We start from the raw sequence: 24,648 nt of genomic DNA, 5'->3' as shown, positions 1-24,648 counted from the left end.
CTGCATTCATCTTCCCTCTTTCTGCACCTCTCTTGCCTCTTTCTGCACCCCGTTCCCTCTTTCTGCACCATTCATGCCTGTTTCTGCACCTCTCTTGCCCCTTTCTACACCTCTGTTGGTAGTTTCTGGACTGCACTTGCTTCTTTCTGCACCTCTGTTGCAAATGCATGCATCCCTCTTTCCTCTTTCTGCACTTCTCTTGCCTCTTTTTGCACCTCTGTTGGTTCTTTCTGCACTGCTTATGCCACTTTCTGCACCTCTGTTGCCTCTTTCTGAATATCTCTTTGTTCTTTATGCACTGCTCTTGCCTCTGTATCCACCCCTCTTGCTTCTTTCTTTACCTCTTTTGCTTCTTTCTGCACTTCTATCTTCTCTTCCTGCACCCCTCTTGCCTCTTTCTGCACCTCTGTTGCTTCTTTCTGCACTTCTTTATATTTTCTGCACCTTTCTTGCTTCTTTCTGCACCTATTTTCCTTCTTTCTGTGCCCTTCTTCGCTTTTTGCATCCCTCTTGCCTCTTTCTGCAGTTCTTGCCATTTTCTACACTTCTCTTGCCTCTTTCCGCACCTTACTTGCCTCTTTCTGTACTTCTCTTGCTTCTTTCTATATCTGTGTTGCTTCATTCAGCAATTCTCTTGCCTCTTTCTGCACTTTTCTTGCTTTTTTCAGCACCTCTCTTGCATCTTACTGTTGCCTCTTTCTGCATCTCACTTGCTTCTGTCTGCACCCCTCTTGCCTCTTTCTGCACCCCCTTCCCTATTTCTGCAGCTCTGTTGCCTCTTTCTGCACCTCTGTTCCCTCTTTTTGCACCTTTCCAACCTGTTTTTGCAGCTCTCTTGCCTCTTTTTAGTCTAGTCTAGTCTAGTCTGGAAATTTGTATTGCGCAGAACATATCACATCCCGTGAGGGAGTCTCATGGCGCTTTGCACTTCTCCGTCTTCTTTCTGCACCCCTCCTGCCTCTTTTTGTACCCCTCTTGCCTCTCTGTGCACCTCTCCTACCTCTGTCTGCACCCCCTCTTGGCTCTTTTTACACCTCTGTTGTTTCTTTCTGCACTGCGCTTGCTTCTTTCTGCACCCCGTTTGCAAATTTCTGCATCTTTCTTGTCTCTTTCTTCACCCCTCCTCCCTATTTCTCTACCTCTCTTGCTTCTTTCTGGACCTCTTTTACTTCTTTCTGCACTTCTCTCTCTTCTTTCTGCACCCCTCTTGCCTCTTTCTGCACCTCTGTTGCTTCTTTCTGCACTGCTCTTTCTTCTTTCTGTACCTCTCTTGCCTCTTTCTGCATTCATTTTTACTCTCTGCAATTCTCTTGCCTCTGTCTGCACCCCTGTTCCCTCTTTCTGACCTCTTTTGTCTGTTTCCGCAACTCTCTTGCGTCTTTGTGCAGTTCTCTTACCTCTTTATGCACATCTTTGTTCTTTCAGCACTGCTCTTGCCTCTTTCTTCACCCCTCTTGCCTCTTTCTGCACCTCTTTTTTAGCATCTTTCTGTACCTCTCCTACCTCTTTCTGCACCCCTCTTGCCTCTTTCTGCACCTCTGTTGCTTCTTTTTGTACTGCTCTTGCTTCTTTCTGCACCATCTCTTGACTTTTTCTGAAACCCTCTTCCCTCTTTCTGCAACTCTTGCCTCTGTCTGCACCCCTGTTCCCTCTTACTGTATCTCTTTTGTCTGTTTCTACAACTCTCTTGCCTCTTTCTGCAGTTCTCTTGCCTCCTTCTGCACCTCTGTTGCCTCTTTCTGTCCCTCCCCTACCTCTTTCTGCACCCCTCTTGCCTCTTTCAGCACCTCTGTTGCTTCTTTCTGCACCTCTCTTGCCTCTTTCTGTACCTCTTTAACTTCTTTGTGCATTTTTCTTGCATCTTTCTGTACCCCTCTTGCCTCTTTCTACACTTCTGTTTGTTCTTTCTGCACTGCTCTTACTTCTTTGTGCACCTCTGTTGCAAATTTATGCATCCCTCTTGCCTCTTTCTGTGCCCCTCGTCACTCTTTCTGCACCTCTCTTGCCTCTGTCTGCACACCTCTTCCCTCTTTCTGCACCCCTCTTCCCTCTTTCTGCACCTTTCCTACCTGTTTCTGCACCTCTCTTGCCTTTTTTGCACTTTCTTTCTTCTTTCTGTACCCCTCCTGCCTCTTTCTATATCCCTCTTACCTCTTTGTGTACCTCTCCTACCTCTGTCTGCACGCCTCTTTTTGTACATCTGTTGGTTCTTTCTGCACTGCTCTTGCCTCTTTCAGCACATTTCTTGCTTCTTTCTGCACTTCTCTTGTCTCTTTTTTCACCCCTCTTGCCTCTTTCTGCACCTCCGTTGGTTCTTTCTGCACTGCTCTTGCTTCTTTCTGTACCTCTCTTCTTTCTTTCTGCACTTCTCTTGCTTCTTTCTACACCTCTGTTGCTTCTTTCTGCACCTCTCTTGCCTCTTTCTGCACACACAGGGCTACTTTTAAACTGACCTCTGTCTTAGCAGTGCACACATTACCCTCCTACAAATCTTCTGGAGTGTGATAAATGTTGGTGCCTAAATAAGGTAAACTTCGGGGTTCCCAACGGACGCCCGCCACATGCGATGGATTCTGCACAGCCGGTGCCGCCGGAAATAAGCCGGTCTTTTCCCAGTTTACCTTCAGCCCTGAATACTGTCCAAACACCAAAGCAATGTTCGCGCTCCCTCCAAAGCTGTATCCGTGTTGGCGAGAAAGATCAACAGGTCATCCGCATAAAGGGAAATAAAATGCATGTCCCTTCGGAGATATAAATCCGGGTAGTACCTCCCCAACCGAGCATGAGAAGCCAGTGGCTCAATGGCTAATGCAAACAGCAACCGGGAGAGCGGGCATCCCTGTCGCGTGCCCCACCCCACCTGGCAGGCCGAGGAAATCATCACACCTGTCCGCACCCTAGCCGTCACTGTTCCATCCATCCTACGAAGACGTCTCCTAGCCCAAACTTTCGTAGGATCCGGTACAAGTATGGCCACTCCAGGCTGTCAAACGCCTTCTCAATATCTACTGAGAGCACTGTCGCGATTGGGGTCTTACTGTGGTCTTCCCCCAATATCCGCATCTGCCGTTGCAGGTTAGTCGCGGTATTGTGCTTTGGGATAAAACCCGCCTGGTCAAAATGGACCAGTTGTACCATATAAGGGAGGAGCCGAGCCGCCAGAATCCCACTCAGTATTTTATAGTCAGCCGCTAACATAGACAATGGATGGTAGGCCGACCTGGACAAAGGGTCTTGACCCAGTTTCAACAATGGGGTAATGATAGCCTCATGAGCAGAGTACAGTAACCTCCCCAGCTCCTGAGCTTCCCAATAAACCACAAGCAATTTGGGGGCCAGGATATCGACATAAGTAGAGTAAAACTCAACTGCCAGACCGTCTGCACCTGGGGTTTTCTTACATGCCATGTGCTTTATTGCACAATGTATTTCCCCCACTGTGATCGCCTGCCCCAACTCATCTCTCTGGTCATCCTCAAGTGCGGAAGCTGCACCTCAGCTAAGAACTCCTTCAATCCCTCACCTGAACCCCGCAATTTACTCTCATATAGATCCGAGTAGAAAGCTAAGAACAGCTCATTAGTCCTTTGCTGGGTATTCTCCAGTACACCCGTTGTGGTGGTCAGTGCCAGCACTGGCGAGCCCCTCGCGCCGGATTGGCCAACCACCCCAAAAGGGAGCCTACCCTGTCTCTCACCGCATGCGCCTGCACCAGGTATTCTTTGTGATCGAGGCAGGGCAGCCTCTATACCTGCGCTGCCAACCCCTCTCTTGCAGCCAACACTTCGGTGTGTGCTCCCGGATCCTCCGGATGGACTCTCTCTGTGCAACGCAGTCGCAGCTCCCCCTTCTCTATGTCTGCCAGAAGCGTCTTCCACACTCCTGCTGTCTTAGCTATATACAAGCACCGCACTTCCACCTTAAAAGCATCCCACTCGAGAGCCAGGGTTGAAGCTGTCCCCTCATTCTCAACAAAATAATGTTCTATGCCCTCTTGCAACTCTGCATGGAATACTTGGTCTTCCAAAGCCTCTGGGCGTAATCTTAACACCAACAATAGTGGATTATGGTCCGATATCATTTTCGCCAGGTATTCGCTATAGTGGACCAGCGCATGGATATCCGGGGAACACAGCACCGTATCCAACTGGATGTGCAAGTCATGCAATGTGGAATAATAAGAATAGTCCTGTTCACCCATGTGCTGCGCTCGCCAAGTATCAATTAGCCCCCATTCAGCCTGCCAGTCCCTCTGGCAGGCTGAATGGTATAGGTATGTGTAGGTATCTGGGGTAGTTGTGGGTTTGACCTATCTATCTCAGTATACGTGACCATGTGACAGTATTAAACCCCCCCCCAAATCACCGAACCCGTCAGAATTGGCGCCAGCTTCCCCGATAACCGGGCAAAATAGGCTTTCTGGTCCACATTGGGGGCATACACACTGCACAATATTACATCTCTCCCATCCAACCTCCCCAGAACAGCCACGAACTGCCCTTCAGGGTCCACTATCTGCCAAGTCGGCTTGAAGGGAACCCCTGCCCTCACCCAGACAAGCGCACCCCTAGCAAAAGCAGAATATGTTTTATAAAAGAGCTCCCACCTCCAGCGACGCTGCAAAGCCTGGCCTTCACCGCGGTCTAAATGAGTTTTTTGGAGAAGAGCTATCTGCACCCCTCTTCACACCAAAAAAGCAAGGACCCTATGGCGCCTCAACATCGTATGCATCCCCCGTGTATTCCACGTAATACATTTTAACTCAGGTGACATCCCCATGTTGCTGGCTAATTTTATTCCAAAATCGCACTCCCTGCATTGGCACACCTGTGGTTCTAGCAACCCAAAAAGAACAACAACCCCAAACAACACCCCACTCCCCTCCCAGAACAGGCTCTAAACAGCTAGCACCCGTCCAAACCACCCACTAACAGTCTCCCTGGTAGCTACCAGGAGTTCACTCAACAATCCCTCACCCAAGCCATTCCAATTGCCAAGCCTCCCCCAGGCACCATCATCTCGAGTACCAGGAACATCTGACCCCACACGTAGATCACTGAAATTACTATAAAAGTTCAGGCATCCACAATCTCATCTGCCATCCCTGGTGTGACATGTTGCATGGTAGCACTCCCCGCATCCGTCCCATCAGAATCTGATCCCGCTGACCCCTTTTCCGAGTCTGTTGCTCCCAGCCGCGATGCCCTGCTCGCCTGCAAGATGTCTGTCACGGCCTGCAGGGCTGTCAACCTCTCTTTCACCATCTGCGACGTGGAAGGTTTCTGAGTCCCATGGCATCGTCCTCTGTTGTGCCTCGTATGGCGCGGCTGGTGCGCCTCCGTCATCTGCTCCTCATTGCCTCCCGTACCATCTTTTCCTGCCCTGTAGGTCTCCAACTAACTCCATGCTTCATCCAGGTCCTTATGAAAGAATGTTTTGCCATCCAACGTCACCCGCAAGCGTGCCGGGAACATCAATGAGTACGGAATGCCCTTGTCTCGGAGGGCCTTTCTAACCGCCAGAAACGAAGCTTGATGGTGTTGTACATCAAAAGTATAGTCTGGGAACAGTGACACCTTACTATTGTCTACTCTGTAGGGGCCCGCGGTGCGTGCTTTCTAGAGCAGTAGGTCCCTATCCTTATAATGAAGGAAACGGGCCACCACTGGCCTGGATGGCCTCCCAGGTGTCAACTGATGGGCGGGCACCCTATGTACCCTCTCCAGAGTATAAAAATGGCATCAGGCCCCCTGGGGCCACCTCTGTATGCAGCCACTGCTCCAGGTAATCTACCATGCTGTCCCCTTCAACTCCTTCCGGAAGGCCAACTACCCTTATATTATTCCTTCTATCACGCCCTTCGGCATCCTCAGCCCTTCTTTCCAGTAGTTGGAGCCTGCGATTGACCTCTCCCATCTGAACATCAATAGCCTTCTGCGCTGGATCCAAGACCTCCAAGGTAGCCTCAGTTTCCTTCACCCGGTCGATCAATTTCCCATGATCTGCCCGCAGGAGACCCAGTCCCAAAGATATCCTGTTGTAGTGCTTTCTTCGTGTCTGTGATTGCGCGGAGGATCTGACCCACCTGCTGCTGCATCAGTCCCTCTGGAGGTTGATTGACGCTGTCCTGTTTTTGCTGTTCCGTTGCTCCATCCTCCTGCTCCGGAGGAGTCCCCCCTGATGACCTTGTGGCTTTCCCATGTCGACCAGGCTGCGTGGATCTTAGTGTCAGCCCCACAGCCCAGTATTACTTACAGCCCAGATACTCGAGTCCTCGGTGACCTAGACCAGCGGGGTCCCCGACTCCAACCAACCAGTCCCCACAGAAGGAGGGTCCAACAGGCAACTGTGCGATGAGTGACCCAACGCAGGCAAGTATGTCACATACATTCAAATGCTCCTCCAGGTGCCGCCGCGAAAGCCCTCAATCAAAGTCCCCAAACAATTCTATAGGTGCCGTTGAGAGCACACTCCTCAGCCCAGGGATCTCCCACTGCCACCAAATATTGCGGCTCCTTGCCAGCTGTCCTCACGTTCAGGTAATCTCCAGAAAAAGAGGTGCTCCCTCCGCTGCCCAGCCGCTTTCTCCACGGCACTGCTGCAGCCCCCTCAGCTTTCCTGTGTCCTGAATGTGGGGAGGAGAAAAAAGGGAGGGTAGGAACCAAGTCCGCCTCCCCAGCAATACTCTCTATGGGCCCTCTGGGTAAGCACCAGCGCCAGCTATGTCTAGGCGCAACAAAGGCCCCGGTCCCCCAAACAAATCAGCAAGCGATGATGAGCTTTGGAAGCCGCCTCACCCTCTGGCGCAGCTCGCTGGTCTCCCCAGGAGGTACAAGCCCCGTCTCCAGGCTTCGCACCACACCGCTCTCTCCAGCCGGGCAAATGGGGATCCCCCAGGCAGCCCCTGCGCAGCACTGTCCTTGTCATGCGGCCATCACAGTCTCGGACAGCCTGTCGTCCCCCGGGGGAGTGCCAGCAGACCGGGCGCCCAGCACCTGACGTTCTGGTCTCCCCCACCTTCAGAGCAGCCCACAGCTCGCCCGGACCCAGCGGGTGTGATGCCGCTCGATGCAAGCACCCACTATCCCCAATGTGTAGGGGGATGCAGCACAGTCCTCGCTATGAGGCTAGTGCAGCCCAGGTCACCACTCTGTCCTCCAGGGGAGCACTAACGTATTGGGCACCCAACATCCAGTGCCCCAGCCCCTCTCACCTTCAAGGTGGTACACAGCCCATCCTGGTCCAGCGGGGCAATCTCACTCACTGTATGTGTCCACAATCGCCAGTGCGCAGGGGGCCGCCTCAGTGTTTACGGTGCGGCCGCCATCTTGGGCGCGAACTCCTGGCACCAAGATTCACCAAATAACTCCCAGCACTGCCTCTTTGGCCCTCCAAAACTCTTTCGGCGCCAACATTCTGACTCCTGAATCCCGGGGCCGTAACGCTCACCTACTCAGTCGTGACAGGATTCTGGGGCGGCGTTGCCAAGGAGACTACGGCCAGAGCTCCGCAGCTCGTGCCAGTCTCCACATCACTCCACTCTCTGCTGTAACAAATGGGCCACCCCCCCCACCGGCAATGTGCACCACCGGGGCAATGTGCAGACAGAGAGGGGTCAGTGAAGGTGGCCCCGTCGGATGCAGGCGCCCTCTGTCTCCGAGGCACAGGGACAACAACAGCGATCCCTACATGGCTGCCATTTTTGCGTGCGAGCGGCCGAGAAGCAGAATCGCTGAGTTGCTGCTTGATACGGCAGTTGCAGCCCCCCAAAGCGCTGAAAAAACCAACAGCCTCATTCCGATGTCTTTGGGAGTTAGTGTCGGCACCCGCGAATGAGGCAGGAGGTCAGGATAAACGCTTGTGGGGAGATGGCGTTCCGAGCTCCTCAGCTCGCTTCTGTCTCCATCTGCTGCAGTCCACGCCCCCTGTTTCTTAGCAGTTCAAACTGTGAAAATGCACTAAGCGGTTCTCTCCTTTGTCAGGGTATTAATGTACACAGGGCCTGTGATGGTTCCTGGAACAACTTATCCTGTCACCTGCAAGTTTCACCAGCTGCAGTTTTTGATCCAATTTTTGGACAACTTTTGAATGGGAGTTACCGCAGGTTGAATGATCACTGCTGCTGTGACATGTTGCCAGGTATACCATATCTAGTAACTGTGTCATCCGGGGTCACTTGCTGTAACGCAAGTATTGTTTCCACAAACCAAGACAGTCCGAGAAGTCGCCTCTATGAACTTCATTGAACATCTCTTCTATACGAATTGATACTCTAAGCAGAATGAAAGCCATTCTTTTGCAAAAAACTGTGCCAGTGACCTCGGCCAAAGAGACCTATGATCTACAAGTCCCAAGGACTTCTGCCGAGATACATGCCATTTTGAATACAAACTGCCCTATACATTTATCAGAAATGTTAAGTTGTATCTTAAACATGTCTGATACGAGCGGTATTGTACATTTATTTAAGAACATATTTAACGGACTGTTAGCACCTTTTCAAGCAGTCCTAGGAAAATATTTCCAAGCTCTGTGCAATGTGTGTTTGGCGGATTGCCCCTCCTTCTAGGACTCATTGCAGGGATATGGCAAGCCAAATCACCAGCGCCACCCCAAGCACCATAGAGTGAGGTCTATTGGAGATGAAGTGTCGTGAGCGCATCGTTCAAATTCTGGGGTTACCTCGTCTACAAGAATTAAATACCACATGGTTTCTGTCATTCAGACCAATCTGGCAAGATTGCATCTTACCTGTTCTACGCTGCCTGCTATGCGGAGAAGAATATGTGCTAGACATCTGTCTAACACTTCCATCAGTCATGCCAACGGATGTTGATACTTTGCTTGAACTGGTACCGGACCATGCTCTGTGTTGTCCCCAGTGGCTACGAATTCTGATCGGCGTTCATTGAGATCTCACAGACGCAAAATGCTGATGCTGAGGTATGAGAGGAAATAATAGGCACGCAGGTACCATCCGATTCCAACATTGCTGATGCGACCAATGCTAAAGGCAATGCTTCACGTGTATGTGCGGTTAATCTTCTAAACAAGGTAATCCAACTTTCGCCTACAATGGTAGACAACTTTTTGTCTACAGACATAGAAGATTTCATGTTTTCTCCAAGTCCTAACACTGACTTCTGATTTTGGCACACAGTGTTCTGAGCGACTTTGAATATGACTTTCATTTTTTACAAAACAAAGAACTTTTTCCTATGATTACTTTTTTTTCCAAATTTTTATATTTCCTTTTTGGCACAAGTAATCTGCTTATAGTAGAACTATTCATAGAGAACAAGAATTCTTTGAATACTTCCAGAGACAATATATGACCTTGTCCATAAACAAACAGTTTAATGTAATCTGACATGAAATGTTGTTGTTCCTTTTTCTTCTGTATTTATGAGCCATTTCATAAATGTATATTTTTATGATTCATTCAATTTGCATTTCAAATGTCTACATTTGTTTAGAATGAAACATTGCTTTAATGTGTACAGCACCAATGTAATTTTATGCTTAAAACTAGTTTTGATACATTATTTACAATGTGTTTGAAACATGCTTTTAGCACTTCATGCGTAGATACATTTTAGACATGTTCTCATGTTTAGAAACTTAGTAATGTCGTTCATACGAAAGTAGAGTGGGTGTTGTGTATCGATTTATATTCCGTATGCATTTCCCGATTCATGCCCTTATATAGGCATAGATATCCAGTCCTTATTTAGGCATAGCCCAAGCTACCCAAATACAGGCATGGCTACTTACATCCGTTTATCTACGTCACAACGACTTCTTGGAAAACCAGACTCATAAACCGTAGGGACTTCCCCTTGCCTGGATATTGATTTCTTCAAGAACTCATTTATTATGCATGAACATCTATTCCTTAGGGGTTCATTCATGACGTTCATATGCCCAACTTTTACGTCAATACTAGCATCCCTAAACACCTTCAAGGTATAAATATACCTTCACTTGCTATGGCAAAGAACGCTGTGGTTCGGTGCAGTTCGACTACCTACTTGCACGACGCAGCTCGCCACAGCAAGTACCGAAGGAAGACAACTCCCCAGCTGACGCACTGACTAGAAGCTGTCATCCTCCTGCCAAGAATCCAGTGTCTTGTGTATTGGTTTCACCTTTGCACTGTGTTAAGTTAGCATGTGCTGGTTAGAAGTTTAAACGCCAGTTTTCCTTTCCTGCTGCTTTGGCACACAACATATTTTGTTATTAATGCTTTTCGCCCAGTTAGGTATTTTGCTTTACACGAGAATAACATGTTCGCTTATAATATCAGTCTTGCTTGGTAAGCTATGTCTGTACAATGAGTGCCGAGGCCTTCAAGGTTATTTCAACACAGCACTTATTGGTTAGATTGATCAGCGCACAGAGTAGACATAATATGGATGCAGCTGTGGCAAACTTTGGGTTTAGACGCGAATATTAATGCACTGCGCAAGGCAGAAGACACACACTTGATGAATATCCGTATGCAGAGAGTTGGTCCAGGAGATGATGTGATCCATTTCCACTGAACCCAAAGGTATGGGCCCGCCCTTCTAAACCCAAAGAGACCTTCTGTAGATATAATATAATATAAAATACTAGCTAGGGAGGGTAAACCGAGGTTCTATTTAGACCTATTTCCTTTAGCATTTTAACATGGTTTCACCTTTTGTATTTTGTGGAATAGTAACCATGCTGTTAACCTTGTTCCTTATAATATGTTTGCTTGTACTAGCTAAGATACTGCGTTTGAGAACACTGCATTAGAAATAAACATTTCAAACTCGAACGTGTCCTCATTGATTGCTCGTTCTGGATTGATATGTTAGTATAACGAAAGAGTGTTCAAGTGTTCCACGTTACCTGAGGTGTTCTAAGTCCATGTTCTGGGTTGTCTAAATCATTGGGGTTTTGTAAGTACCAATGAGACACTGATAGCTAGTCTGGCAGGGGATTTTGGATGCTGAGGTGAGTTTTGGCACATCCTAATTCACTGAGATTCCAAGTCCCTATGCATAGTTCTGTATATGAGCAGAAATCCCTGCTACACCAGCTCCAGTGTTTCTGACTCCCCTTGCGGGGTGTTGGGAAATCGAGTCCCGGGAAAGAGATACCAACCTCTCTCATTCTAAGTCTAAGGTATTGAGCTGATTAGAACCTAGAGAAACCTTTGGCAATTCTTGGCAAAACTAAACCTATGCCAAAGCAGCACCTACTTCTTCCCTCGTACTAGACCTAGGTTAGGTACACTGGGGTAGGCTTATTTTAGAAGCACCAGTTGAGTAGTTTAGCCTGTGTTATTTATGTATGTATTTTTATATATGTTATAGCAACAGACCATGCTATTACAGTACTATTTTATATTCCTGTTTACGCTGTACGCATTATACTTCACATTTTGTCTAACGATTGTAGCAGTTCATATTTCTTGCATGCGAAAGAAGAATGTTCAATAAACCCTTTTTATTGAAACACCCGTCTCTCTATTTCTGTGCAACTCTGTAGAAACGAAGCATGCACGATTGACTGAGTGAAATAGTTATCTATTGTTTCCACGACTCTGAAGATATTGTTCCGACTCTAAAGGAAACAAAGTTGTCATGTTTATGCGGTTGTCAAAGACTAATCCCTTCTTGTTCATTCGAGAAAGTTTCTAGTGACCTCTGAGTTAGCTGGCACACACAATTAAGTTTAATGTACTCGATAGAGACATACTGACCTCAGTCCTATGTCAAATCTATATTGTATATTATTCCAATGTGCTGGGCCTATTAGGGATGTAGGAACTACACTACATATATAAAACATATTTAAACTTTTTAGAAACACTCAGTCACTGGATGATGTCTTCAGTGAAGTCATTTGAGATGTCCTTAGTGATGTCATCACACCCTACACCATCAACGCATTACACATTCATATATATACGGCTAAAGCAGTCGATCTCGAAGATGGAGAACCATGTTTGAGTCTAGGCAACAACACTCAACAGCCTGTGATTCTGGGCAAATCATTTAACCTTCTGGTGCCTAACAAAATGTGCATGTGTCCATCTGTAATGATACTGGTGGTCATGTAAAGCACTCTGATACCTGATATCTGTGGGTCAAGTTTGCGCTGTGTAAAACTCTAAAAAAAAACAAGCATTTAAAATGCAATCGGTCTCGCATTTGGTACCTTATATGTATTTAGCTATACAGCACATTAGCCTAGGTGCTGAAACGTCTACTGTTCTTTAACATGGAGGGAAAGTAAGCACCAAACTGCTTGACATGCCAGGTATGGGAAAACATGGAGAGAAACATTGTCTTTCAGCAGGAAATGGTATAGTTGAATACTCGGTTTTTAATAAAAAATCAAGGCCTTCAGTGGTCATATCGCTGAAAAGACAAGATCTGAAAAACATATTATTGTCCACGGGTGCTCATGCAAGACAATTTCTATGGACTGGAATCTAGAGAATGCTAAAGGGATTCTGGTATTTTACTGACCTCTGCCAGTCGTTTTCTATCAAGAAAGTTAAATAGAGGCAGTTGCCAGAATTTGTTTTTAAAAAGTCCCTCAGCAGAGAGCAATTGTGGTATTTTACTGACCTCTACTGGTAGTTCTCTATCAAGACAGTTAAATAGAGGCAGTTGAACAAGCAGAAAGCAATTCTTGTCTTTTACTGACCTCAACTGGTTGTTTTCTATCAAGACAGTTAAATAGAGGCAGTTGAACAGAAAAATAGGTCCCTAAGTGGAAGCAGACAAGTCCTAGGGCTTATCTCCAGAGCCCACAAAGTACATACACATATAAGTATATACTAAAGTATATACAAGAGGTCTCGAATGTTCAGCCTAAAAAATGTAAACCTCTATCACATGCACGATCCCACAATGATTGTCCTCTAAGCACACTTTTATCATAGACCACTTTTACAATAACCCTTGCTTTGTCACTCTGGCTCTTTTTCAATCTCGGTCTGTGAAAACATCTGCGTAAGTCCGGCCACGCTCTTTTCGGGTTCCCACCCAGTACCTGGAGGGAAGTTTGCACTTCTGTTGATTGTCGTGGAGCTTCTTCTATATTTGTCTTTATGGCGGTATTGTTTAATGCCTCTGCTGTACTGTATATATTCTAGTCATGAGGGAAGCTTGCTGTGATACTAGCCTTTTCTTTCCTGTCTGTGAATGGAAGTGTATACTGCTGCCCCTGAACTGCAGACATTATTCTGTCTGCAAGAGGGGTTGAACTGTGGAGAAGTGTGGCTCAGTGGTTAGAGGCGGCAGACCCAGAAGCTGAGATCAGCCATGGACCAGGGTTCGATTACCCGCCTCGGCGGGTCTCGGGCTCAAAAATTCCACGGAGTCGACAATTCTCGCTCTGGTGCCTACTCGACTCACGGGGTCACACTCTGCGACTCTGGGCAATAGCTTGCTTAATCTCCACTACGGCCCCTCGCGGCGGGATGCCTGGCTTTCAACTTGTGGATACCTGGCCGGGGTATCTCACAGGGGAATACCAGGACGGGTTCCCTAAGCAAGCGCCTTGAGGCCCCTGGGTTAAAGTGCACTATATAAATCGAAACACATTCACATTTAACTACTCTTGTGTAAGCTGGTGCTCCTTTGCAAGCTTTGTAATTATGTCTGTGCTGCTACTGTACTTTATATAGTGCGTGTGTGAAGGAAGCATGCTCTGCTGTTGGAAGTGGTGTTCCTATCTGGTGGGAGCAGGAGTTGGTACTCCTGCTGCTGTCTTGTACACATTAAGTGTGTCAGTCAGTCTTGAACTGCTGATGCTCAAGTTGTGCCTGTTCTTTGTGCTGTACTGATTCTTGAAAAAAATATTTTTGTCACTACAAAAAATAACGAAATCTTACAAATGTGCCTCTTAGGTCAATATAATCGACTGGGTCATTTGCAGTCAACTAGCATTTTCAATCCTCTGACTAAATTCTAGAGACCTGCCGCGTTTGTTTATGTAAGTCATGCTTTGATCAAAATGCCTGTTATGACTCAGAAGAGACGGACACTCTTACTAAGATAATGACTCCTACCACGGTGTGTTATTGATCCGTCAAGTTAGATGACTCAGTTAATGCATTAGAGGATATGATCTAATTATCCATGTGTTGTATATGACATCATTAGAGGCAACGTGAAACAACAGACGTGTGTATGATGCACTGCGCTGATGCCAGTGTGCTTTGCGGAGCGAATGACCTTTCTTTGTCGGTTTATAATAATATTAGATGTGCTCTCTTTTCTACCCACAGCTCATGAAAAAGAAAGGAGCGTCAACATTTCTCCAGAGGCTGGAACGAGGTGGGCCAATCTCGATCACTACGCAGCTCAGGGTCAGTGACAATTCATTACCAGACCAGTGCTAAATGTTTTGTGCATCGTGCAAGCAGAGCTTAAGTGATAGAGTTGCACCAAAGTTTCGCAAAGTGCTGCGAGCTTCTTCTTTTCACAGGCACAAGGGGCCTCATTTATGAGGCTGTGCTTCACTTTTACGCCGAAGGTGCGTCACTTTTTGTGACGCACCAGTGGCATAAAAAATGTGCCTTGTTGCGCCATATTTACAAAGTGACGCATCTAGGTAGATGCGTCACTTTGTAAACCCCTGCGCCACATTATACCTGCGCCAGGTATAATGTATGCAAGGGGGGCGTATTGACGCAAAGAAAGGTCGTAGAAGTGACGCAGTGAAATCTATGAGATTTCACTGCGTCACTTTTAGGACGCCGTTGCGTCAAAATCTTGCGCCTGCCTCACAGCAGGCATAAGACTGACGCAGGCCGTTTTTGTGACTCCAGCAATGCGCTTACAGATACGTCAGAAATACTGACGTATCTGTAACTCCTTGCGACCTGATGCGTCATACATTAAATATGACACATCAGGAATGTCGCAAGTTGTGCGCACTGAGAAGTGACGCATCGCTGCTTTCACGCAGCGATGCGTCATTTCTCATAAATGAGGCCCTGGTATAGTTTAATCCATGTGAAAAGTTTCCAACATTTATCACGACCTAAGGAGGGAATCGTTAGCCAGTGTCAAATGAAATGCGATTGCATCCCGAAACCAGTGTTGTTATCTGGGTCTGTCTGCAGTAATGTTCGTATCACGTGAACAAATTTGTGTCAGCGGTATTTTAATTTGTTGTGGGCTTTTAGTCTACTCACAGCCCAGTTCTAATCACCTGTTGTTAGTGTCACATTGGATTACTTGGTGTGTTTTTACATTGTTTCAATAAAAAAAAAATCCCTAAACGAAAACACATTGTTCCGCTTTTACCGTTGACAAATCTAAATACAGCTAACAGAGATATGTGTGCCTCATAGTGCCTCGGTGGAGTAAGTTCTGTCTCTTTTGGCCAGGTGTACACCTCGCCGAAAAAAACACAACGTGTCACCACCAGGTGTTTTCTTGGCAGACACAGCAGAGAGGCCAAGACTCGAAGATGCACGGAATCTGGAAATTCAGTGATGGGGCTAGAGTGGCTTCAACATCACAAGGGTTAAACCCCACATTTAGATGGCCTTTTTAGTCTTATCATAAACAGTTCATTATGCATCTCCTGTGCCTGCTCCAGGCTGATGAGGCGCGACCCTGCAGTTTATTTAACATCTCAGGAGACCCAGTAGCCTTTGTGTTGAGGCCCAATTAGATCTAATTTGGAAGTGGAGAATGCCATGGTGTTAAAGTGCAACAGACAACTGCCCTGACCTCAGAGTGTGTATGTGTGAGATGACTGACACTGCTGCTGTTTGATCTACCACTGGAACTCACAAATGCTTACTGTGGCTGCAATCAATTTATGGATGTTGGATTTATATAGCGCTTATGCGAGACGTGACACAAGAGTCATCGTACACCCTTGATCCTCAATGATAATATAGGGTGACTCCATGTCCCACTTACAGCCTATCACCAACATCCTATCTGCTCCTAAGCAGCTAGTGAAGGTGCAATCAGTGGAACCCACACAAAATAAAGGTGACTCGGAGAGTCCTGGTTACTTTCTAGGTATCGACTACAGAAAGATTCAGCTGCCTGCTCGCAAGATCTGTCATTGCCGGTACAGAACAGAGACTTAGTGCAGGCTTTGCCCTTTGCTCATGATGGGGTGGTTTAGTGTTCTATCTCAGATGTCTGCTTTTGATTCAATGACTTTTCAACTCTATGCTTGTTGTGTCACAGCAAGGAGTATTTGGTCTCACAGTGTTCTGATAGGTTGAGGTGTATCCTTACAGTGCTGACTTGAGGGAACTAATTTTTAGTTTGAAGTTAGAATGCCAGGAAAGTGAATCAGTTTCTTCAGCGCTCTCCCATTTTTGTTTCAGTGCCCCCAGCAGCCTTCAATTTTACTCCTCTCCTCATTCCCAGATGCTCTTTACCTCTCATCCCGCTTTATATTTTCTTGAATTATTATTTTTTTGTTGCTAAAAAGGGCCCAAAAGCTGAAAAGTGCTGCCAGGCTTCTTGCTTCCTTTAATTGCACTCACACGCCCTTTGATTTTATGTGTTTTTATGTGCCTGCTTAACCGTCCATGTGCTGTGTTTCAATTCCCATTCCTAGGCCCTCCAATGCTCCTCATCTAGCTCACCCTCCTGTTTTACATTTATTTATATATTATTTGTTTTTAGAGAGCCTGGCAGCTATAAATGCTGCCGGGCGACTCGCTTCTTTTTTTGACCTTGCGAGCACTTTTTAAAAACTTTTCTTTTTTAACTTTTAATGTACTTTTCTAACATGTCCATATAATAATTCATGCTTCATGACGCATAAGTGTGTATGAACTATGACACTTGCACACACATGGATGCCCATCTCGGAATGGTCCAGTACAAAATTGCTTCCCATGCATGCAGAAGTGACACGATGCGTGTGTTCACATGTGGCCGATAAAAAAGCATTGTCTAAGCCGATAACTCATTCTTTTATGAACGAGACCTATTGACTTTGCCAGTGCTTGTTGTTTTTATCACTCCCTTCATGATACTGGAGACCAGGGACAGTAAGGGCAATTCCAGGTTTGTCATCAAGTTAGTCAGGAGCAGCAGTGGCTCGTCCTCACTACCCCTCATTGACATCTCTGGATGAATTGAATCACATGAGCCGACTGTGACTTCCACTGACTAAATTACACTACATTGTGAGATCCTGCTCCACTTCTGTCCACTGCAGTTGATATAAAATGAAATATATTCTGATTTATAAAAGTTTACTTTTTTGTTGAAACTATGTTAGGTTGTACATCAACACAGTAAATTCATATTTGGCATTCTGTTTAGCTCTTATGAGTAGAGGTGTTCTACTATTAATGTATTTGAAAATGTGTTTTATTTTGGTCTGTGATCTATTTACAGAAATCACTCACGGATATTATTGGAAAGCTCCAAAACTGCACACCACATTTTCTACATTGCATTAAGCCCAATAATTCGAAGCTGCCAGATACTTTTGATAATTTTTATGTTTCGGCTCAGTTACAATATATTGGTGTGCTGGAAATGGTAAAGGTTATACGGCATGGATACCCAGTGCGCCTTTCCTTCACTGACTTCTTGAGCAGGTTAGTATTTTGTCTCTTGTACTAATCTGTTACTTGTATTGAAACGTTCATATGAAATTTGCAAATGTGTTTCTACTGCTAACATCCCATCTGCTTAATTTATATAAACTTATACAAAATATGCATATTTGGAGAATTGTTGTGTCTAAGGTGCTTACTGTTTAATCAATTTAGTTTGGTTTAAAAAGTGAAATCATGTTGGAAAATAATAAATATTTCAATTTTATGTGCATCGGTTTGAAAGTAAATCGATTTTTAGTTCAATATCTGGGCACTTTGGGACATCTAACAAATATTTTGTTACAGTTACACACAACTATTTATGTAATTATCACTTGTGCAGACACTAGGCTATTTTTTTATTTGACCTAGTTAGATCGGTTTATTTGAGGATTTCACGCTTCACATGGTGTTTTTGCCCCGCACTGCATCTTTAAATATATCCAATACCCGGTGACCTCCTGTACCGTCCGACATGGACGGCAAATGAGGCTGCACTCACTACACTCTACCAATCCTGGGAAACTTCCAGAGTTCTCCTGTTGGGCTTACCGACTCCAAAAGTGTTCCCTGGAGACTTCAGAAGTCCAGCTGAGGATTTAGGAGAACAGCTAAGGAGGCTGCCACAGCCAAAAGAAGATATGCGACTTACCTTCTCGGCAGCAACAGGAAAGCTCAGTTTCGCACAGATCTTCTTAAGATCACTCAAAGAAATATTTTGGGTAATGGACTAAATTAGAAACATATGTGCTACCTGTAGTCTACAGGTTCACATCTCAGTATGGCAGATTCAATCATCCAAAATCTTAAATTGATTAAAAGGAGTACATTTTTGCAAGATGATAGTATGTGAACATTTTTAAAGGTATTGTATAAAGCTCAGATAAAAGTTCATTACATTGCGCTACTGCCCACTTTGTATAGTAATTCTACCTCTTGGACGCTGCTTGCACTAAGACATGGTTTTCACAGCGAAGCCATGAGTTGCAAACACTTCCATTATTTTGTTAAGTTAGACGGCCTCATGGGGGATTCGATGCACATAAGGAAAACACTGAGCTGGAGATGAGCGGACCTCATAGAAAACCAGGAAAAGGGGAATGAGTAGTTTTTAGATAGTTTTGTACTTTGCGCACTTATTTAGAAAATTATAGACGTACATAGTACTTGTTTTTCACCAACCCAACTAGCCTTTTTTAGGTCTTGCATAGGCAGTTCATCCGCTGCCTCTCTGAGGCATCAAGTAATCAGCATGTTGGGTGAAACTCAAGGTAATTTCTACTGCTGCTTGCCATTGGCTTAACTCTGGCATTGCTTATCTTATCCGGGTTTTAATTGGCTGCTGTTCCGATTCTCACTTCCATTTATTCCGGAAGCAGCACCGCCTAACTACAGTTTTCGTCTGCTTTGTGAGCACTATGGGGCATATTACCAAGCAATAGCGATAATTATCGCTATTGCTTGGTTAGAGACAAAAATTTACTGCAGCGCTGCGGCGAAATTTACCGCAAATAAACCTTGGTATTACCAAGGTTTAACGCAAATGCGGTAAAAATCGCCGCAAAGCATGAATATCGCTGAAAAGTCAGCGATATTCATGCATTAGCGAGCTAATGCTCTTAGACATGTTATCCACCTCCCATTGGATAACATGGCTAAGAACTGCTCAGGGCAGGTGTTAGCTTTTGGAGATATTCCCGCTTAGCGCGGATATCTCCAAAAGTTGGTAATAGGAGATAGCGATGTTAGCGACTGTTTTCAGTCGCTAACATCTTGGCACGCCCACTTTGCATCTCATTAGTGATAAATATAACTGACATGCAAAGTGGGGCCCAAGATGGCCGTTATCTCCAACTAGCTGTCGCTAACTGGTGTTAGCGGCAGCTAGGTAATAGGGAGATAATTTTATCTCCGCTTTCTTGGCTTTTAAAGCCAAAAAAGCGGAGATAAACCCCCTTGATAATATGCCCCACTATTCTTTTAGAGTCTCCTCTGGCTTCACCATGGACTCGCCCTCGACCCCCACAGAAGACGGTAGGGAGCAACTTGCCATACCTGCTTCATTGGCAGTTACGCAGCCTGTCGCTGCTTAGACTGCCCGTGTTCCGTGATCTCCAGAAAACAAACTCTGCACGCACACGTACGCATTCACAAAGTCCCTGTAAAATAACCGCTAAGTGCTAAGTGGCGGATTCTCAGACATTCATACAATACTCTCCCGAGGCACACTGCCTGAGACAGACACTGGTATTGTATTTAAATTCTGCTGCCGCTGCCAGAGCACACAGTGTGCGGCGTCCGCTGCTGAGCCGGGATTCCAGCCCGGGCGCCGTGTGTTTGCTGGGGGAGCGCTCTTTGCAGCCAGGTGGACACTCTGTGCTTCGATAGGGTGCATCGGGGTGGTGAAGTAAAGTAAGCACGGGGTGCTTGCGTGTTTTATCGTTGTTTAATTTTTCACTTTAACTCTTGATTTATTCGATGTTTAAGTCGTTTTTCATTTCCATTTTAACCCTTTACTTTTCACTTTTCCTCGGATACATGTCCTGTTGCATTCATATGATTACTTCGTTTCCCCACCCAACATGGCGGCTATCCATTAGCCACCAGCCAAGTCCTCGTTGCCACGCTGTCCATGTTCTACACCGGCACCGAGGCTCTGTGCGTTAGCTGCCTTATTCATTTCTCGGATGACATCGCAATCCAAGTGTGCGTCCCTTTCCAGTTCATTGTTTCCTAGTAAGTACACTGCCCACAGAGGTCTTCAGCCGCCACCCAACTGTGCTCCATACCCGACTGACCCCTTCTCCTTTCCCCACAGGCTTTTGACCAACACCCACGCCTGATGGGGTGTCACTTGCCACAATTTCACGGTATTCCCGCCTTTGTCCATAAGTTACATTTAATCGTTTTTCAGCGCTTCTGCACTGCCGCGGGTCTAGTTCCCAGCCACTTACCTTGTCAATTCACTCCTCCTCTTTCCCTTGCAGGAATTATGCCCGATACTAGGTTTTGACCTAACAAGCAGCATTGACCTACCCATTCGCCCTACCCATCCTTCACTGGCCCCTCGTGGTGCCTTTTAGTAAGTCATTCCTTCACACTACACTGCTCCTTCCTACTAGATTAGGTCTAACACCCTCTTCCTCTTTCACCACAGTATCTGTCTCCCTGCTTTGCTTCTGCCTTTTCTTCTTTTTCACGTCTTCGGCCTCCTGTGGCCCTCTGGAGTCAGCTCGCTTCATGTGCATACATTGTCTGCCTGTACTTTCCTTCTTACCCGTTCTTCACTAGCCCTTACAGTGCGCAATCCTTCTTTCCCCTCTATGGAATAAGTTCCCCTCCAAGCGCAGTCTCAACTTGCTTGAACTTGCTCTCTCCTCCAGAGGCCCTTATTGATCACTTACCGCCTGGCCCATTCCACTTGTTGTCTCACGAGTAGTTAACCCGCCTCCTCTCTGCCTCTTCCCTTCATTAGCCCCAGTGCGGCAATTCATATTTCCATCCTCAGTATGCCTGCTTGCACCTCAACATTGATTCAGTTCCCCCCGAGTAAGTTCTCAATCTGCACACCCGCCGCCTGTGTAATTTCTCTCACTAGCTTGCATTGAGCACATACTACCCTGCCCTGGTGTGTGGCCTTTTGGATTCAGTTCCCTCTTCAGTAGGCCTGCCTGCACTTGCCTCAGATTCAGTTCTGTCCTGAGCAAGTTCTCGTTATGCACAATCACAACCTGTTCTAATTTAAGCGCATATTACTCTGCCAAGTTACGTGGTAGCTCCCAAATTGTTAGTTTCCTTTACGTGCTATCTCCTTCCACCTGTGTTTTCCTTCCCTCACTAGCATCCATGGTGCGCCCTTTTCCCTACCTCATTTTGACGGTAGCACGCTTTTCTTCTTTAGCTCCAACTACCTTGCATGTCTTTATTTATTTTGCGCTAACCTCACTTTATATTTACCTTTATAGTTTCTGCCTTCAACTTCTCTGGACACCCTCCTGCCCTTACATCCTACTCCCGGAGAGCTCTATGTTTATGCTTATGGTTGGGCCAGAATGCATCAATTTTAATGCCGACTTTCCCACATGACATCTGTGATCAGAAGCTTCTTATCACCTGTGCCTCATGTTCCCATAAAAGTACAGTCTAGCAGTGGTTTGAAAAGCCTTCCTTCCCCAAATGTTTTTTTATTTAGGGTACTATCAAAACCCTGTTGCTCCAATTATTTTTTTTTACTCCAAGTAACTTTTTGCACCCTGTGAAAGAGTAACTTCAAATCTATCTTTTACAAAGTATTTTCATGATTGCATCTAATTTGTTAGTAGATAAGATTGTGTGCACATAGAATGATATTAAAATGTCATCTGATCGTTTGGGTTTTGCTGCTTTGGGCAACCTTAAATGTGTTCCATGCTGAAAAACTAGTTTCCACAATTTTTTATCTGAAGTAGCTTTTTCTGGTCTCCCCACAGTTAACTAACCAGTTCTCTACATTCTGTTTAAAGTCACATGGGTTTTACCAATTCTTTGTGTCTGTTTTGTGATTAAGAGTGGGGTTGAGAATTGGAGCTAGCACAGCTTCCTATTCGCGGTGACTGTCCTTCCACTGGCCATGCACTCCTGCAGGTTCTTTTTTTTGTTTACTTTTTGACACCCACTCTTAAGAGTGCATGGCACTCGACAGTCAGTCTTCCTCTCTCATGTTGCTTGTTTTTCATTGAGCAGTTCAGTTACCAGATAAGCATCTCTTGTAGTGCAGAGTTCTGTACTTGCCCACAGACGCGACACCAACGCAGCTTTTGCATTTTTCATTAGTTGTAAAGCAACATTTCCCATGGGCTGACTATCAAGGCTCAGTAGAGTGCTGCGAAATGCTCTAGTGGGAAATTTTTATGATGTGTCACATTATCTTTTCTTGGAAAAACAAGCCCCCTCTTTGGGTCAGACTGTTAAAAAGAATTGCTACCATAACACCCCTCTCCCACTTGCATGGTCTTAACTATCAGCTCACCCACAAAACAACCAAAGGGGTAGCTCTGAGCCACACAGGCAGTGGGGGAGCTTGGCGACTGAAGCCTCGTGAAAGCTCGGCTCGTTTTGACTCGAGGTTCCAATTGGACCTCTAGCTGAGCCAGAGCCAGGCACGTGTCTGTTGTTCAGTGGCCTGCCCTCATCTACATCTGAGTGAAAGTGAATCGACAAGGTTGTAGCTTCTCCACTTGAAAGAGTGAAGAGTAACGTTCTTACTATAAAGACCTCTAAAGTCTAGAGGCCTTTGGGTGCTTTATAAATATACAAACACAAAAATCTGTGTGCAAAGTGCATACCTCAACTGTCAATCATGGTTCGATCACTTGGGTAGAGAGCAAGTTGTAGGAATGCGAATAACTTACAGGTTATACAAGCTATTCACAACAGCACAGATCAGAAGGTTAGAGCACCTGCTGAAGTTCTGCATGTAGCCTACTGGTCACAGATTTGAAATCAGGTACACCACAGTAAGCCCCTCTGTCCGCTTGCAGATTTCAAAACACATAAGTAAAAGGCATTGTTATTTACAATGCCAATAGTTCTGACTCTCACAAATGCGATACTTATTGCATTGCAAATGCTTGTTTGTAGTAAGTACTTGAAATGCACTATCCGATTACTGTGGTGTGCAGAAGGGGGTGGCTATACCTAACATGGTTCAACAGCACTGCCGCGGCCGTGTTAATTATCTTTTAAATTGCATTTTGCAGCAGGGTTCAACTGGGAGTAACAGACTTGCATAAAACTAGTGTGTTCTCTATTGTAGTGTGTTCTATTTTTTCATAACTTCAGTTTTCAGTGAAAATCAATCCCCACTTTCATCCTGCGTTTTGCTCTCATATCCTATTTTATTTCCAGTGCTTTAAACGGGAAAAAATAAGTGCAGGTACTCATTAAAATGAGCTAGAGGTGTAGTGAGGGGGCGGGGCTAAGGGCAAGACATGATGATACTTAACTTCTATATTAGTTGCAGCACATACCAAAACACATGAGTAATGTGTATATATAAACACAAAGCAGGTTAACTCATTACACAAAATGAAAGAGAAATGCAATAATATGTTAACATTTCCTTTTTTTGCTATAGTTGCACCTTCTTAATGTCATACTGTTAATTGCTGTTTGGCACAATACTATATATTTTTGAGCACGCGATTAGGAAGAAACTGAAAATACCCCCACGTCAAACCAAAGCTCTTATGGCACCAAGCAAATGAAGCATCTCATCATGACCCTCCAAAGAAGATATCTCTTGTCTCTTCCGTCGATCTATCCATTCATCCTTTCATCCTACCATTTACCTGCTGATGTCCACCATTTAACCTTTACATTCTCTTGTCTATTCAGTCTTTCATCAATCATTCAATTTTTTACCATTCGGACGATCCACCCTTCATATCCAAACTTATCCATCCATCCTTCAATCTCCAAACCTATCCATTCATCCTTTCACTCATCCATCTCTTTATCCACCCTTTTCCTCATCCATAAATCCTTTCGCTTATCCATCAACCCCCTTCACTTCTTTTATTCCATCCACCCTTTCACTCCATCCCTCATTTCACTCATCCACCATCCACCCTTTCATTCATCCTCCCTACCTTTCATTCCTCCATCCAATCTTCTACTTATCCACCCATCATCTGCCCTTTTATACAATCATCAATCCTCTTTCACCCATGCATACTTTCACTCATCCATCCATCCATCTATACATCCACCCTTGCTCACTCATACATGCACTCACTCACCCACCCTCCCTTTTACGTTATTTATGAATCTTTGTCACCGAGCAGACATGTACAAACAAAGTGCCATCTCTTTTCTTTAAAAAACCTCTTGAGAGTGCCTTGATTCCCTCTATCTTCCTCTCACTTTTTGTCCTACAAAAACAGGCATACACACAAACATAGCAGACACACAAAAGACTAAGGTATGATTAAAGCCATCTTTTCTCTTCACCTACCATGGCTTTTAAATTGCCACCAAGGCCGGACTGGCTTTAGCATGATGGCCACTGCCAAGGCACTGACATGATT

At 45.5% G+C, this 24,648-nt stretch overlaps 1 protein-coding gene across 1 annotated transcript in view; it reads left to right on the top strand.

Moving 5' to 3' along the window:
* MYO16 (myosin XVI) overlaps positions 1-24,648 on the top strand; it is a 2,821,299-nt gene that overhangs the window by 2,045,361 nt on the left and 751,290 nt on the right. Inside the window, exons 26-27 of the mRNA XM_086934162.1 lie at positions 14,276-14,356; positions 17,376-17,581. Coding sequence (XP_086790288.1) covers positions 14,276-14,356; positions 17,376-17,581 — 287 coding nt within the window. The remainder of the gene's footprint in view (positions 1-14,275; positions 14,357-17,375; positions 17,582-24,648) is intronic.

This window comes from Lissotriton vulgaris, chromosome 8 (assembly GCF_964263255.1).
Source record: "Lissotriton vulgaris chromosome 8, aLisVul1.2, whole genome shotgun sequence".
Taxonomy (NCBI): domain Eukaryota; kingdom Metazoa; phylum Chordata; class Amphibia; order Caudata; family Salamandridae; genus Lissotriton; species Lissotriton vulgaris.
The sequence above is the reverse complement of the archived record's forward strand: the minus strand, read 5'-3'. Positions and strand labels throughout refer to the sequence as shown.